The sequence below is a fragment of the Hyaloscypha bicolor genome (assembly GCF_002865645.1).
Source record: "Hyaloscypha bicolor E unplaced genomic scaffold K444scaffold_183, whole genome shotgun sequence".
Lineage (NCBI taxonomy): Eukaryota > Fungi > Ascomycota > Leotiomycetes > Helotiales > Hyaloscyphaceae > Hyaloscypha > Hyaloscypha bicolor.
This window is the reverse complement of record NW_020194685.1, coordinates 341542-359831: the sequence shown is the minus strand read 5'-3', so window position 1 is coordinate 359831 and position 18290 is coordinate 341542. Positions and strand designations below refer to the sequence as shown.

The window sequence follows — 18290 nt, the reverse complement described above, 5'->3', positions numbered from 1 at the left end:
TTTCTGGTATTTATTATAATCTAATTAGAAGAACCTAAATAGATATTAATCTAATATTATTTTAGGGTATCCTAAGTATATAATATACTAATATTTTAAAGCTATTAGCCGGCTTAATATTAAGTGCCTTTATTAATAATATAGAGTATAGGCTTACCGGAAATATAGAAAATATTAATAATAATAGAATAATTAAAGCTAATATTATCTTTTAGGTTAAACTTAAATTATTTCGGTAATTATCCGAATTTCTAGTATTACTTATAGTATTTTATAAGGTACTTAAGGGCTTCTATATTAATATTATAGCCTGCTTATTCTAGTATATTTCGGAGCTTACTAATAGATAAATAACTAAAATAGTAATATAGATATTATAATTTGACCTTTATAAGAAAGCAGGAGTTATAGGTAAAGAATTCGGAAATAAAGCTTTATAGAATAATATTTCAAAGCAGGAAAGAATATTTAAAACATTATACTATAGATATAAAGCATCTAGTAAAAGTAATAAGATAATTAGTAAGATTATTAAAATAGATTCCTAGCTTATCTATATTAGCTAAGCTAAGTAGGAATAGAGTTTTTATAGGTATAATATGAAATTATACTTACCTAATTAGTATTCTTATTATTATAGATCTAATAGAAGATATAGATCTAATACTAAACTAGATATTAACTTGACTTTTAATAGTTTTATTAAGTTAGATATTATTATTAGTATATTATAAAGCTTGGAATTAGTTAGAACTAGTAGTTAAGAATCTAGAGACTCTAGTATTAATTATAACTTTATAAAAGTAGTAAGTATTATATCTTAATATATTATTAATTATAAATATCTGAGTGTTTTTTATTTATTTAGTAGGCTTTAAGGTATGGTTTTCGCCTATTATCTAATATATAAGAGAAAGAGAAGTAAGGTTATTTATAAGGGTATTAGTTATAGGAATAGTAGGAGCAGGGGCTATAGGAATAGCTAGGAAGCTCTTAATAGAAGTAAAATAGGAATTAGGGTAATATTTCTTTCCTTTATTTATTTCTACTAGTAAGGCTTTAAAAGCATTACTTACTAGTTTATTTTTATTACTCTTATTATTTTCTTCTCTTTCGAATTTAGTAATATATTATATATAAATACTACTAAAGCATTTATTAAAATTATAGGTATTTCGGAATCTAAATTAGTAAATGTTTCTATTTTTAAATCGAGCCTTCTTAGCCTCTTATTTCTCTAGTATATATTTCTATAAGCAGTATTCGGGTCTCTTATATATAAAATATAATTTCGGAGTATAATTATTATAATTACGGGGCTTAAAGTAATTATTACAGGTTCTAAAGTTATAGCTGGGTCCGTATTAACGATTTCCGGACAGATAATAGCTTAGAGAGTTTAGAGAATAGTATTATTAATTAGTAAAGTAAGTTTTAGTATTAATTTATTACTTCTTTTTATAAGTAGTAATAGATAATTAGAGCTTATTAATAAGCTAGCCGAGTTTATTAGGAGGATCTGAAACTATATATTAGTATACTAGTAAGCCTTAATAAGAAGTAATAATCTTATTATATAGGAATTCGGTATTTCTTAAGGCAAGAGTAAGGCTATATTATAATTTATACAGGTTATTAATTAGTATTTAGACAAGCTTAAACGTTATCTTTTTAGGGTCTTTTACTATTATAGTTATTAAGATAATAGTATTTTATTTATCTAAATTTTAATAATAGAAACCGGGGCCTTTAAAGAAACTATAAATATTTATATAAGCTTCTTTATACGTATATTAAAAGAACTAGTTATTATAGAAGTAGTCTTATACTAGTTCCTTTAATATAGTAGGAAAAGCTCTTACTAATATCTTTTTTAGAAGCTTTATATATTAGTAGATATTAAGAAAAATAGTAAGTTTATAATTAAAACTACTATTAGTTCTATTATATTTTTGTATCTTAGAATATATCTTTACTATTCCCCTAATAAGCTTCCTAGTAATAATAGTAGGAATTAACTAAGGGTTCTTTGGGTATAGTAAATCTAGTAGTAATAGTAAAGATAGAAGTAGTAAATAACCTTAATTTAGAGAAAGTAAATAGATGCCTTAGTTTAACTAGCTAGTTAACCGAGAATACTTAGTTCTCTTCCGTCTAGTTTTCTCTAAAATAAGATAAATTAATATAATAGGTCTCTTTAAAAAATCTATTCTAATTAGGCTATTTTTAATAATATTGGCTTTATACTAAATATATATTATTTTTTTCTAAATAATATTAAGTAGAAACTATATTATAGTAAAGTATATATAATTCTATTTAATATAGATATTATTATACTAAAGGTATTTTTAAAGGCCTTATAGTTTAGTATAACTATATTAACTAAAGGTTATAGTATTAAAGTCCTTAAAGTTATTCTTAAATAGATCCTATAAGCTCTTACTAGAAATTCTATATAAGATATACTAATATAGCTTAGTATTTAGATATTCCCGAAGATTTATTTTTATAGTATTAATAATATTAATCTTATTCTCTTATTTCTTAATTATCTTCTTATTCTTTTTATTATCTATACTAAACCAAGTTTAGTTTCTCCCTAGTATATATATATAATTTATAGTAAGAGGTATTTAAAAGTAAGGTAGTTTATAGTAAGTTCATAAAAAGGGTTTAGTAATAAGGATATTAGTATTAAAGTCTAAAGTAAATATTTTATTTTTAAATATTTTGTTTATAATAAGAAATTTAGGAAGTAAAATATTATAATTCCGGGAGAGTCTGAAGCTTAAAGGGCTTGATTTAATAATAAAATCGAAGTAGTAGTTAAAGAGCTTTAAGGATATATATAAGATATATATTCTAGAAAAAGGGTCTTATAAATACGAGTATTATATAAATAGAAAAGATAGTTTCTAAGAAAGTAATCTTGGAGCCAAAAGAAGTTAGTTTTAAAGAATAATAGAAGTTAAATAAATAAATGAATAGTTAAATAGCTAATTACTTATTAATTAGCAAGAGCTAGTATTTTCTTCTTAGGCTACTAAATACTTTTCCGGAGTTAATAGTAGTTTCTTCTTTTAACTAGAAGTAAACTACTTGTCTTAGGCTACTAAATGCTTTTCCGACTAGCTAGGTCTTTCTCTAATCTATAAGTACTAACTAATTAGTATTAGTTTACTAGTAATATATAATACTATTATATAGGTATAGAAATACTAGTTATATTAGTTAGTAAAGTTATTTTTTAGAAATAAGAATTATAGTATTATAGTATTAATATATGATTCCTAAATCTATTAAGCCTAATAGGATCTAGTTTACTAGTCGAGTTACTTATAGGACGCGAGGTTATATAACTATATCCCGTATTTTATATTCTATTACCTATATTCCGTATCCCGTAACTATATATATAACTCTTAAAGAAATAGCTATACTAATATTTACTAAGGGAAATATATTTAATAGAATTACTATAAAGATTAAAATACGTTTTAATATTTACTAACTTAAATATAAAACTAGATTTTAATTTATTATTAATATAATAATATAATACTAATAATAAAAGCCTAATTATTACTTATATTTATAATTAGTATAATATATTCGGGATTATATAGGATTCTAGTTTAGTAATAAGAAGAAAAAATATTAAAATATATTTATATATTATAATATATAAAATAAGTTAATAGATATTAAAAAATATTTATATATTATAATATATAAAATAAGTTAATAGATATTAAAAATTAAATATATAACTAGCCTCATTTTTATAAAAGATTATAATAGATTATTAAATTAGGTCTAGCTATTTTATAATAAGAATAATAATATTATATAATAATTATAAAAGAAATAATATTTAATAATAATAATAATAATAATAATAATAATAATAATAATAATAATAATAATAATAATAATAATAATAATAATAATAATAATAATAATATAATAATAATAATAATAATAATAATAATAATAATAATAATAATAATAATAATAATAATAATAATAATAATAATAATAATAATAATAATAATAATTATTATTATTATTAGATTTAGAAAGCTATTAGCTATTTAGTTAAGGTTTTATACTCGATTTAATATTATAGCTATTAATTTTAATATTTCTTTTAATTTTAGTTAATTTATTACTTTATTATAAGAAATATTTATTTATAAAAAGGGCGAGTTTTTTAATTATAATATTAAATATAAATTAATTAATAGCTTATATATTTAGTAGAACTAAATAAAAGATCTATTATATAGCTTCGAGTTTATTAATAAAAGCTAATTAGCTATAATAATTATTTTATATTATTTTAGAAATAATAATAGAATATTATTAATAATTTGTATTTTATTTGCGAATTAATAACTAATTACTTGAAACTAATAGAATTAATAAATAAGATTAATAAAGTTTTATAGAAAAGTTAACCTCGTTATTAAATATAAATTATATTTTTTAAAAATATCGAATTATAAATAAAAATATTAATAAAATAAAAAGATTTCCAGATTATATTATAATATATATAAATTAAATAAAATATAAAAAAAAATTAATTATTATATAAAAAAATACTATTTATAAAATATTATTTATATTATATTATAATAATATAACTTCTATTATTTATTTATAATATAATATAAATAAACTTTTAAATACTTATTATAATATATTAATAAAAAGTATATTAATATAAAACTAAACTTATAATTAAAATAATATAATTAATTTATATTTAAATAAGAATTCTTATTATAATAATATTATAATAATAATTATATTTATATATTATATTAGAATTATTTCTTAGGTTTTATTTAAATATATATATATATTTAAAAAAAGCTTTATTTCTTGCTTTTTTATATATAAAGTTATATAAGAAATATTAAATATATTTATTATAATTTATAAGCTAATAATTTTAGTTTTAGCTAAATTATAATATATTTTTAAAGTAATTTATATTTAATCTTTTTTTATATTTTAATAATATTTGAAACTTTTTAATAAGCTTTTTATATAATAGTAAAATTAATATAATAATTAAAGACTCGAAATTTAAAAAATCTTATATATTAAAAATATTAAACTAGAAAAAAAGCAGAAAAAATACCTCGACTTTTTAATATTATTTTATTTAAGTATTTTAATTTAGCTTTATTTTATATTTATTTTTAATATTTTATTTCTCTAATATTTAATATATAGCTTTTAATATAATAAATAATTTAATAATTAATATCTTATAATTTTTAATATTTTTAACTTTAATATTAAATTAATTACTTTTTAAGAAAAATTAATTATTAGAATTATATTTTAATTTATAATATAATATAATATAATTATATTAAAAAATAATTCTATTATTTAATTATAGAGTTTATTATTATTACAAATATAATATTTAAGGCTTAGTAAATAAAATAGAAGGGTTTTTTTATATAAATAATTTAAAGCTAAAAAAAAATAAAAAAAATATAAGTAATTATAAAGAAATATATATATTTTATAATATACTAGTTCCGAAAAGATTTAGTTTTCTAAATATCTCTAGTATATTTCAAATATATTTCCCTAATAAAGCTATTATATTATATATATCTAGGAAATATCTAAATATCTAAATATCTAAATATCTAGCCAAATATCTAGATATCTAATAAATTATAATATTATTTTCTCTTTTAGAATAAGCTATTAATTTATCTAATTCGTATTATTCTCTTTCTAAAAATAAACTAGTATTTTAAATATAAATATTATATATAAAAAATAAATACTTTTAATATATAACTTAAAAGAATTTATTATTATTTCTATATAATTTCGAATAAGTATTATTTTTTATATAGTTTAGTTAATATTATAAGTTTTATAAAGGTTTTAATATATTAATATTATTATTATAAAACTAGAAGGCTATTATTTAGTATTATAGATATAATATTTAGAACTTAAAAAGTAAAATAAAAGGTCTTTTATAAAAATAATTTAAAGCTAAAAAAAAGAAAATTAGAATATAAGAGGCTATAAGAAAATATATATATCTTATAATATATTAGCTTTAAAAAGGCTTAGTTTTTTAAATATTTCTAATATATTCTAAATATTCTTTTTTTTAATAAAATAGCTATATTATATATATTTAGGAAATATTTAAATATTTAAATATTTAATAAATTATAATATATATATATTTTTTTAAATAAGCTCATTTCTGAGTTTTATAAAAGCTATTAATTTATTTAATTTCGTATTATTTTCTTTTCTAAAATAAACTAGTATTTCGAATATAAATATTATATATAAAAGGCAAATATTTTTAATATATAATTTAGGAAAATTTATTATTATTTTTATATAATCTAGCCAATATTATAGATTTTATAAAAGTTCTAATATATTAATATTATTATTATAAAAGCTTTATAAAATTAGAGAACTATTATTTAATATTAAAGCTAAATATTATACTAGGTTCTTATTTAAATTAATTTACTAGATTTTATATTTTAGTTTATTTTTTATTAGTTTAATTATAATAACCCGTTTAATATTATATTCTTATTTACTATTTTCTAATATTAATAAAAGTAGTTTCGGATTTAATTAATTTAATAAAGAATTCTAAGAATTCTTTTATGGCTTTTTTATATAAAAGATTAGATATATTTTTATAATTTCTAGTAGTTTTAAAAAATATAAATAGCTATATTATTCTAGAATCTCAAATAGGTCTTGTATTTAATTCTCTAGTTTCTAGTTTAAATAATTAGATTTTTAGTATTTTATAATAATTTATATTTTATTCTCGACTTCAAAATTAATTAAATAGTAGTATTTATAAGCTTATATTATACATTATTTCTATATTTACTTTATATAATTTTAGATAAATTATTATAATTCATATAATTGCTTTATTAATATTTTAGTTTTATTTCTATTTAGCTTTTTCTTAAATAAGCTAGCTTTAATAAAAAAGTTCTAGTTTAGAAAAATATAAGATTTATAGCTTTTTTTAGTTATAAATAAAAATTAGCTAATAGTTTTATATTAAAAAAAGCTTATTAATAATTAATTATAATAACTTATTTATTTTAATTATTTTAGTAATAAGTAATATTTAATATATAAATATAATTTCTAATTAAAATATTAATTAATAATTTCCGTTTATTTATTTATTTAAAAATAATTAATTATTAAAAGCTTAAGCTTAATATTAATTATTATATAAAATTTAATTTAAAAATTAAATATAAATTAGGGATTTTAATTTAATATATTATATAAAATAAAAATAGAAATATTAGCTATTTAGCTATAATTATATTTTATATAAAAATTATAATTAGATATTTAAATAAATAATTCATAAATATAATAATTATATTATAATCCGATTTATTTTCTAAATAGCTTTTATAGTTTATAGTAATATATTACTAAAAATAATTAGAAACTAGAAAAAAATAAAGCAAATTAGACTTTTTATTTTTAATATATATAATTTCTTATAAGTATAGTAATTACTATAATATTAATTAATATTTTTATTTATAAATAATTAGTAATATTATTTTTTAAATAACTAATAATGCTTTATATATCTAAAATATATAAAAAGAAATTTATTATATATTTTATAAATTAGAATAGTTTATAAAACTAATTCGGAAGTTATTTTATTTTTTATAATATAGAGTTTTTTATAATATTTAAATATTATTTTTAGTTTAAGCTATTATATATAGCTTTTCTAGATTTAATAATTTATAATTATTTTATAAAATCTTATTTATAAGTTATAAGCTATTATATTTAATAAGAGTTTTTAATTATACTTTTATAAAAATAACTATAATAAAGGCTATTAATAAAGCTTTTAAGAAAATATCTTTTTCTAGAAAAATTATATCATTAATAGAAATATATGTTTTAGGAAATTTTTTAATATATATTTAGTTTTTAGAATTAAATTCCGGATTAAATAAACTAATTTTATAAAATATTACTATAAGCTATAAGTTATAAATAATTTCCGAATTAATTTCATTTTAAAAAAAAGTATTTGAATTTATAGCTTTTTTTTTTAATTTGGCTTTAAATATTTATTTTGTTTTATTTTTATAATAAAGTATTTATTTATTTATTTAATTTTCTAAAATAAGATATAAGGTTAAAATAATAATAAAATAAAAGCTTAGTTTATTTAATTTATTAAAAAGAAAGCTTTTTAGTAATTATAAAATATTTTAAAATATAATAATTAGAATAAATTTTAAATAAAGTATTCTAAAAGCCTTTTAGTTTAATTTTTTATTCTTTTAATATTTATATTATAATAAATATTGCTTTATTATATATATTATAATTTTAGAAAAATAAGCTATAAAATATTAAAGGCTTATTTCTAAGTTATATTAAAAGAATAAACTAGTAATTATTTCTTTAAATATATTTATTTCTATTATTATAAATAAATCTAAATTATAATATTATGGAACTAAAATAGAAATTATAATATTTTTTAAATAATTAAAAGCCTTTTAATATTATTCGAATTATTTAAAAGATCTAGTAATTTATTTATATTTTTTTAATAAAGTATTTATAGAAATTATAGTAATTAAAAAAGAACTATATATTTTTAATTATTTTTAAGAATTACTAGTTATATATTATTTTAATTTTATTAGAACTTATTTTAATATTAAATATAAAATAATAAAAATCAAATATTTTATATATATAATTTTAAATTCTAATTTCTTAATATTTATTTAGAAACTAGTAAAATATAAATAGTCTAATACTTTTTATATATATTATTTATATTTTATTAGATTTTTTAAATAAATAAAAATATTATTGAAATATTATATAATATTAATATATAACCGGGCTATTTATAAAACGTTTCTAAAAAAAATATTACATTTATATATTTTATAGTAAATATAAAATATTATTAGCTTTTAAGATTTCAGGTTTATAACTATATAATAGAAAGTTTAGTAAATATTTAATTTAATATAAATTTTAGCTTTAAATAATTAATTCTTTTAAATAATATTATTTAAAAAATAGAAATTAATATAAAAATATAAACTTCTATTTACTTTCTTTTATAAAAAGAATTAATAAAATAAAAAGGGCTTAACTAGATTTAATAAGCCTTTAGCTAAATGATTTTTTAAGAAATATTTAATTTCTAGAAGCTTTTAAATAAATTATTACTAGAAAAATTAGTATTTTATATTTTTAGTTTCTTTTAGGCCTTTAATCTAAATCTTATAATTATATAGTTTATAAAAAAAAATTAGATTTTTTTTTAAAGAAAATAGAAATATATTTTTTAAGTTCTAGAAATAATATTTTTTATAATTATTAAAGTTTAGTTTTTTCTAGTTATTAATTCTCTAGACCAAAAATAGCTTTTTTTTCCCGAGTTTTAAATTCTTTATTAATTTTATAAATAGAGAATTAATTAATAATATATATATATATATATTTAATTATATAAATAAATATTATAAAAATAAAAATAGCTAGATCTAATATTTACTTTTTATTAAAGATTCATTTTTACTTTTTTGGCTTTTATTTAAATATTATATTTTAATTAAATTATAAAAGTTTCTTTTTTATAGTTTTATATAATTTCCTCTAATTAAATTAAAAAGAAAAAAACTATTTAAGAATAATAGATTTCTAAAAAATAACTTATAACAGAGTTTTATTAATTAGTGTTATTTTAATTAATATTTTTTAATTAGTATCTTTTTAATTAGTATTTTCCTTAATTAATATTTTTTTAATATTTTTTATTAGATTATTTCTTTAGCTATTATTAAAGAAATACTAATAATATAATTAAATTATATAGATTTAGGCTTATTATTTAGCTATATAAGCCTATATCTTTTATAATTAACTAGAATATTAATATATATAGCCCATTTTCTATTAAGAATATTATTATAATTTTTAAGATTTAAAATAATTAAAAATAAAACTTTTATATATTCTTTTAATAAATTTAGCTAGCTTTTTATTAAAATTATATATAATATAAAATAAGAAAAGAAGTTATAGTTTTATTTCTAAGAATTACTTTATAAGCTAAATAAGCTTTATATTAATAAAAGTAAAAAAACTTAATTTCTAATTAATTTATACTAATAATATAAAGTATTATAAAAGTATTTATTTTTATTAGATAAATTAAATTAATTTTTACTAAATTTATATTATAAGTTCTTAAAATAAAAACTTTTTTTAAAAGTATTTATTTTCCGGTTTTATATTAGAATTAGAACTTGAATTCTCTAAATATTTTATTAAAATAGATATTAAATATTCTAATAAAATAATACTTAATATAATAATTAAACTTATTATAATTATAAGATTTAATAATTAAGAAATTTTTAGTTTTTATAAGATATTATTTATACTTATAAATTTTTTTTTAATAATAATAATAAATATAAATACTTCAAATTCTTTTTTAAAAATATAAAAAAATATAAAAAAATATAATACTAGAAATAAACTTGGCTAAAATAGCTTTTATTTTCTTATATTTTTTAGTCTTTTTATATATAGCCTTAATTTACTAATTATTAATAATATAATATTAAATATAAACTAATATTACTTTTTATAAATAATTATAAAAAGAAAATATAAAATTCCTAAAATATTTAATTAAAATATATTTAAAGTTTATTAAAATTATAATAAGTATTTTATATTTTATTAGAATTAGAATATAGCTTTTTTAAATAAGAATATAATTCTAAAAACTAATAATATTAATTCGAATTATTTTTATTTCTATAAAAATTAGTTAAAATAAGAATATTATTTATAAATCTATTAGAAATATAAATAAATTTAAGATTCTTTAAAAAATATAAATTAATATTTTTTATAACTTGTTTTTAATTTAAACTAGCTAGTTATTAAAGATAATATAATCTCTAATAGAGAAAATTAGATCTAGAAACTTAATAATTCTAGTATTTCTAAAAATATATAAGATATAAAAGATTTTAAATAAAAATAAATAAAAAATAGTTCGGAATTTTTTAGAAAAAAATTCGAAATAGCTAGAATTATAGAAATAATAAAAACAAATAAAATAGAAATAACTAAAGCTATTATAAATTAATTTATTATAATTATATAATATTTAATATTTCCTTTGAATTTAATATTATAAAACTTAATATTTTCGAAAATAGCTTTATTATAATTATAAATATTCTAATATAAAAAAGCTTTATAAATATTATTTTAATAGCTTTTTATAATAATATTAATATTTAAAAATAAAGTATTAGATTTTCTAGTTCATTTATATAAATTCTGTTAATAGTAATATACATTATTAGTTTTTTAGAGACTTTATAATAAAATAAAGAATTTTATTTTTATAAATTTATTTAATAAAATTCTTAGAATATTAATAGAATATTTGATTTAGAAAAGCTATTAATAGAATAATCTAAACTAATAAAAGCTTTAGAAATCTCAATAGAAATTAATATAGTTTCTAATTATATATATTCTAAGAAATTAATTTATTATATTTTTTCTTTTATTATATTTTCTCTAATAATCTTATTATTATTAATATATATAAAACCTATAAAATTATAAAATAGAACTTAAAAATAATAATTAGATTACTAGTTTATAAGTATTTATTATTCTAAAATTTAATTAAAGAATAGCTTTTATATAAAAGTTTTTTAATTTTCGGGATTTTTTAAAAAGATTTCTAATATATTATTAATATATATTTATAAAAATATAAATATCTAATTCTTTTAGGAGTTTTAAAGCTTTTTGCTTTTATTATTCTAAAATCTATTACTTATATTTCTAATAGTTCTAAATTAGTTTATTTAAAATTCTTTATAGAATTAAAGAAAATAAGTTTTAAATACTATTATAAATATAATATTTAGGGCTTAGAAAGCAAAATATTTTTTTTTTTATAAAGATAATTTAAAGCTAAAAAAGAAAAAACTAGAATATAAAAGGCTATAAAGAAGTATATATATCCTATAATATACTAGTTCCAAAGGGGCTTAGCCTTCTAAATATCTCTAGTACATTCTAAGCATACTTCCCTAGTAAGGCGGCCGCGTCACGTGCGTCTAGGAGGCATCTGGGCATCTAGGCATCTAATGAATCGTAATAATTATAGCCTATAATTGTATTAGAAAACTTATCTTTATTAGATATATGGTTGTTTTTTTTAATCTAATTGTCGGTTCACCAGTAACGCGTAGCACCGTTACGTAATATGCGTGGGATGCTGGTGCGTCAAAGTTAGTGAAGTGGTTGATATTCGGAAGTAAGGATCGCAGATCGTGGTGTTGATATGCGATCCCTAAATCTACTGAGCCTAATGGGGACTAGTCTACCGGTCGAGTCACGCATGCGACGCGAGCTCACATGACTAGTCACATGACCAGGAAATTCGCAGTGCAGCTATTCCGACACTAATATATAAACTAAAAAATCGATGTCGGAGTTTCGAGCATGGCGAGCTGGCCCGAACCGGGTGCGGAAATGGCTGCGTGTACTTCTCACCCGGAACGTCCAACTGGCTAAACATAGCAAAAGGAATCAACAAGATAAATTTCACCCGCTTGACCTTCATTGACCACAAACTTTAGTCGCACCCATATCCACACCATCCTCGCCGTGTCATCTCTCCATCAGCCAAGCCATGGAAGCGCATGGCACTGCTGTTGCGGCCATCGAAGCCAGCGTCCGCTCTTTCTCGGAAGTGCAGCAGCCATTTCGCATTTATCACGGCTCGACGAATAGCACCCGCGACTCGTCGCGCTATCTGGACAACACCGTGGATACAAGCAAACTCAACCAAGTCCTTCGCATTGACACGGAGGCGAAAACGGCCATTGTCGAGCCTAATGTTCCCATGGACGCTCTTTTGCAGGCGACCCTCGAGCACGGCCTAATACCCTTGGTTGTCATGGAATTCCCCGGCATCACGGCTGGAGGTGGATTCTCTGGCACGTCGGGGGAGAGCAGTTCGTTTCGCTATGGCTTTTTCGACGGGACCGTAAACTGGATCGAGATGGTACTTGCCAATGGCACTACGACGAGGGCATCAAGGACCGAGAATCCTGATGTATTCTGGGGAGCCGCCTCGTCCTTCGGAACGCTCGGTGTTGTAACGCTATTGGAAGTTCGCTTGAGGGAGGCAACCAAGTACGTCGAGTTGTCATATTATGCTGCGTCGACTATGCCCGATGCAATGAAGATATTCGAGGCCCAGACGGCGAACCCTACGGTCGATTATCTGGATGGAATCGTCTTTGCACGAGACTCTATTGTCATCTGTTCCGGCCGCCTCACCTCTTCCCTTCCCGCCGGAGCTCATGTACAGCAATTTACACGCCGCAGTGACCCATGGTTCTACATCCATGTGCAACGGAGAGTAGACATAAACACCCCTCGGGAGGAACCTGTCACGGAGTACGTTCCGCTGGTGGATTACCTATTCCGTTACGACCGCGGAGGCTTCTGGGTGGGACGCTACGCCTTCCGCTACTTCATCACCCCCTTCAACCGCATCACCCGCTCTATTCTCGACCGCTTCATGCACACCCGCATCATGTACCACGCGCTACATGCTAGCGGGCAGTCACGCATGTATATTATCCAGGACGTGGCATTGCCATATGACGCCGCGCCCAAATTTCATGAGTGGTTGCACGATGCGTTCGGCTTATACCCGCTATGGCTGTGTCCACTGCGGCAACGGCGTGATGGTGGCTGTCCTGAAGCCCGCCATGGTTTGTACGCAAGTCTTGCAGATCCGAAAGGCTCACCTGAATTCATGATGAACTTCGGTGTTTGGGGGCCGGGCTCGAAGAACCGGAGCGAGTTTGTTCGCCAGAATCGGCTTCTTGAGCACAAAGTTGACGAGCTCGGTGGGCGAAAGTGGCTATATGCACACGCGTACTACACCAAGGAGGAATTCTGGAGCATTTACGAACGTGCGGCATACGATAAGCTCCGAGCCAAGTATGGGGCGTCGTACCTGCCGAGTGTTTATGATAAGGTGAAGGTTGACGTTGAAGCCGAGGAGCGGGCTATCCACACTTTGTGGATGGCGTGGTTGCTATGGCTTTTCTGGAGCATTTGGCCATTTAGTGGACTGTATGGCGTGTATAAAGCGTGGAGAGGCGGTGAGTATTTGTTGCAGAAGGAATCGAGCTCTTCATTCCCAGCCTTGAAAGAAGATTGAGGAAATGGGCGGGGTGTCTTCTAAACAACGGGGTTGAATTAGGAGAGGTATTGCAAATAGCTTGAAGTGGCTAAATAGCCTTGGCTGGTGCTAATATCATGTCTTTTTGTGGATGGCATTTGTTCAATATTTAGATCTACAGCGTCGCAAGCTGTGTTAAAAGTATACAATTACCCCAGTTGACTAATCTCCATTCTTGGCTCATGTTTACTATAGCCATTATAGGACAAATGAAAGAAAACCTTAGCTTGCCTATAGTTAAATATTATCCACGAGTGCTCTTTAATTTAACGCAACCAGTAATGGCTCAACCCTAAATGTTATAACGAAATACCATAACAAATGTTTCAAACTCAATAGCAGACATCGAGATTTCACAAGCCTCGAAGAATATTACAATCATTGTCGCGCTTGACAAGCCTCCAATGTCCAGGTACCAAATGAGCATTGCCCGTGCGGCTCTATTTGGAGCCACTTTCATCTCTAATTCTCTAGTATTTGTCACGATTCATCAGATGCCCAGATGCCTCCTAGACGTATGTAACTCGGCCGCCTTACTAGGGAAGTATGCTTAGAATATACTAGAAATATTTAGAAGGCTAAGCCCCTTTGGAACTAGTATATTATAGGATATATATACTTCTTTATAGCCTTTTATATTCTAGTTTTTTCTTTTTTAGCTTTAAATTATCTTTATAAAAAAAATTCTATTTTGCTTTTTAAGCCCTAAATATTATATTTATAATAGTATTTAAAACTTATTTTCTTTAATTCTATAAAGAATTTTAAATAAACTAATTTAGAACTATTAGAAATACAAGTTATAGACTTTAAAATAATAAAAGCAAAAAGCTTTAGAATTTTTAATGAAATTAAATATTTATATTTTTATAAATATATATTAATAATATATTAGAAACTTTTCCGAAAATCCCGAAAATCAAAAAACTTTATATAAAAGCTATTCTTTAACTAAGTTTTAGAATAATAAATACTTATAGGCTAGTAATTTAACTATTATTTTTAAGTTCTATTTTATAATTTTATAAGTTTTATATATATATTAGTAATAAGATTATTAGGAAAAATATAATAAAGAAAAAATATAATTAATTAATTTCCTAGAATATTATATAACTAGAAATTATATTAAATTTTTATTAAGGTTTTTAAGACTTCTACTAGTTTAGATTATTTTATTAATAGTTTTTCCTGAATTAAATATCTTATTAGTATTTCTAGAAAATTTATAAATAAGTTTATAGAAATAAAATTCTTTATTTTTATTTTAAAGTTTCTAAAAACTAATAATTATATTATTATTAGAAAGTTATATAAATAAACTAGAAAATCTAATACTTTATTTTTAAATATTAATATTATTATAAAAAGCTATTAAAATAATATTTATAAAGCTTTTTTATATTAGAATATTTATAATTATAATAAAGCCATTTTCGAGAATATTAAGCTTTATAATACTAAATTCGAAAAGAATATTAAATACTATATAGCTATAATAAATTAGTTTATAATAGCTTTAATTACGTTTATTTTATTTATTTCTATTATTTTTATAATTCTAGTTATTTTAAACTTTTTTTTTTAAAAAAAAATCCGAACTATTTCTTATTTAGTTCCGTTTAGAATTCCTTATATTTTAAACTTTTTTTTAGAGATTTTAAAATTATTAAGTTTCTAAATTTAATTCTTTTTATTAGAAATTATATTATTTTTTAATAATTAGCTAATTTAGATTAAAAATAAGCTATAAGGAAATATTAATATATATTTTTTAAGATATCTTAGGATTATTTTTATTTTAATTAATTCTTATATAAATAAAAATATTTTAAATTAATATTATTAGTTTTTAGAATTATATTTTTACTCAAAAAAGCTATATTCTAATTTTAATAAAATATAAAATACTTGCTATAATTTTAATAAGTTTTAAATATATTCTAGTTAAATATTTTAGAAGTTTTATATTTTTTTTATAATTATTTATAAAAGATAGTATAAGTTAATAAAATAGTTATTATTTAAAAATAAGAATTATAGTATTATAATTTTAATATATAATTCCTAAATTTACTAAGCCTAATAGAAACTAGTTACTAGTTAAATTATTTATATAATATAAGGTTATATAATTATTATTTATTATTTATATTTTATTATCTTTAATTATTTCTTTAAAAATATAAAAAATAGTATTTTCTTTTAATTATATACTAATTCCCTAATCTGGCCTAGTATTAGATATCCAGATATCTTTACTAAGGAAATATTTATATATATTCTTTTATCTCATATATTTATTTCCTGCTCTATTTATATTCGATTTATTTTTTTATATCTAATTATATAATATTCGTATTAATAAGGTATTTAAGAATATTTGATTTTCTTTTAATTTATTTAATTTCTATAATTTCTTATTATTTATATATCTAGTAAAGATATATTATATTAATTATTAGGCGTTTCTTTTAAGTAGTATTCAATTTAATAAAGTATTTATATAATAATTTCGAATTTATATAAATAACTAGTAATAGTTTTATTTCTAATATTTTATTAATTATATATTTAATTAAAGTACCTATATTAAAACTATAAGCCATATTATAAAGTTATAAAGCTAGAATATATCTAGTAACTCTCTTGTATTTAGTAAAGAATTAGTAAATAATATTAGTATATCTAATTCTATTTACTAGAACTAGAATATATCTAATTTAGAAAAAGAAATCTCTATTATTTATAGATAAAGTATTTATAAAGATAATTAAGTCTAAAAACTTCTTTACTAGCTTTATAAATTTTAGTTCTCTAATAATATTCTTAATTTACTATTAAATATATTTATTAAGTACTTTTATATTAGTTTTTAAAAGTTTAATAACTTAAATAATAATTAATAGATTATATAAAGCTTCTAGCTAATAGACTAATATAATATATATTTTCCTAGTATATTAGATAATATATTAGATAATATATTAGATTTTAATAAAGAGATTTTAATAAAGAGATTTTAATAAAGAGATTTTAATAAATAGTATTCTTATTATTTATAATAATAATACTTTTTATAGAAATAATTTAGAAGTTTTTATATTAGTATTTTTATATAAAAGTAATTCTAGTAATATTTATATAAATAATACCTTTATTAAATTTGAGATTATAATTAAAAGTAAAGTATTTATATTTTTTAATTAAGAACTTAGCTTTTTAAAGCTTTAATTATTTTGTTTTTATAAAATTATTAGTTCTAATAAATAGGATATTATTAGTTTAAAGGCTAATAATTCTAAAAAGTTATTTATTATAAAGGAAATAAGAGTTATAATTAACTATTTTATAAAAAGCTTATTAATATAATAGAAATAATAAGTTTTAAACTAATAGTTTTATAACTTTTAAAATAATTTTTTTTTAAATTTAGCTTTTTAATAGGCTTATAAAATAAATTAATATGAAAATTATAATTAAGTAAAATTATTAATTAGATATGAGCTTATAAAATATTATATAAATATAATTCTATAATATTTATTATTATAATAATAATATTAAAAATAATTCTCTAACTAATATATTAAATAATAAATAATTAAATTAATATAATATGCTTTTTATTATTATTATAAGCTTAAATAATAAGTTTTAATTTCTTTAGTTTCTTTTTAATACCTTAATTTTTAATTTTATTAATAAATCGGAAATTAAATATATATATATATTTTAATATCTAAGATCTAGAAATAATCTTAAATATTTTTCTTTTTGGAAATCCAATAATTTTAATATAACGGAAATTGTTATACTAAATATTATCTTATAGGAATATTATAATATTAGAGTTCTTATAAAAGTATTCTTTATTATACTTTAATAAAATAGCGGAAATAATAAAAGGAATTATATTTAT

The 18290-nt window shown here is 19.5% G+C and overlaps 1 protein-coding gene across 1 annotated transcript; it reads left to right on the top strand.

Annotated features, from left to right (window-relative positions):
* The first annotated feature begins 12642 nt into the window (after positions 1 to 12642).
* On the top strand, positions 12643 to 14592 carry K444DRAFT_621506 (FAD-binding domain-containing protein). The gene has a single exon (XM_024881925.1). The coding sequence runs from the start codon at positions 12800 to 12802 to the stop codon at positions 14345 to 14347; it is 1548 nt and encodes a 515-aa protein (XP_024727029.1). The 5' UTR covers positions 12643 to 12799; the 3' UTR covers positions 14348 to 14592.
* Positions 14593 to 18290: the final 3698 nt, after the last annotated feature.

Bases quoted from the DNA above. Each gene is read 5' to 3' on its own strand.
- K444DRAFT_621506 (XM_024881925.1), top strand. From the start codon at position 12,800: ATGGAAGCGCATGGCACTGCTGTTGCGGCCATCGAAGCCAGCGTCCGC.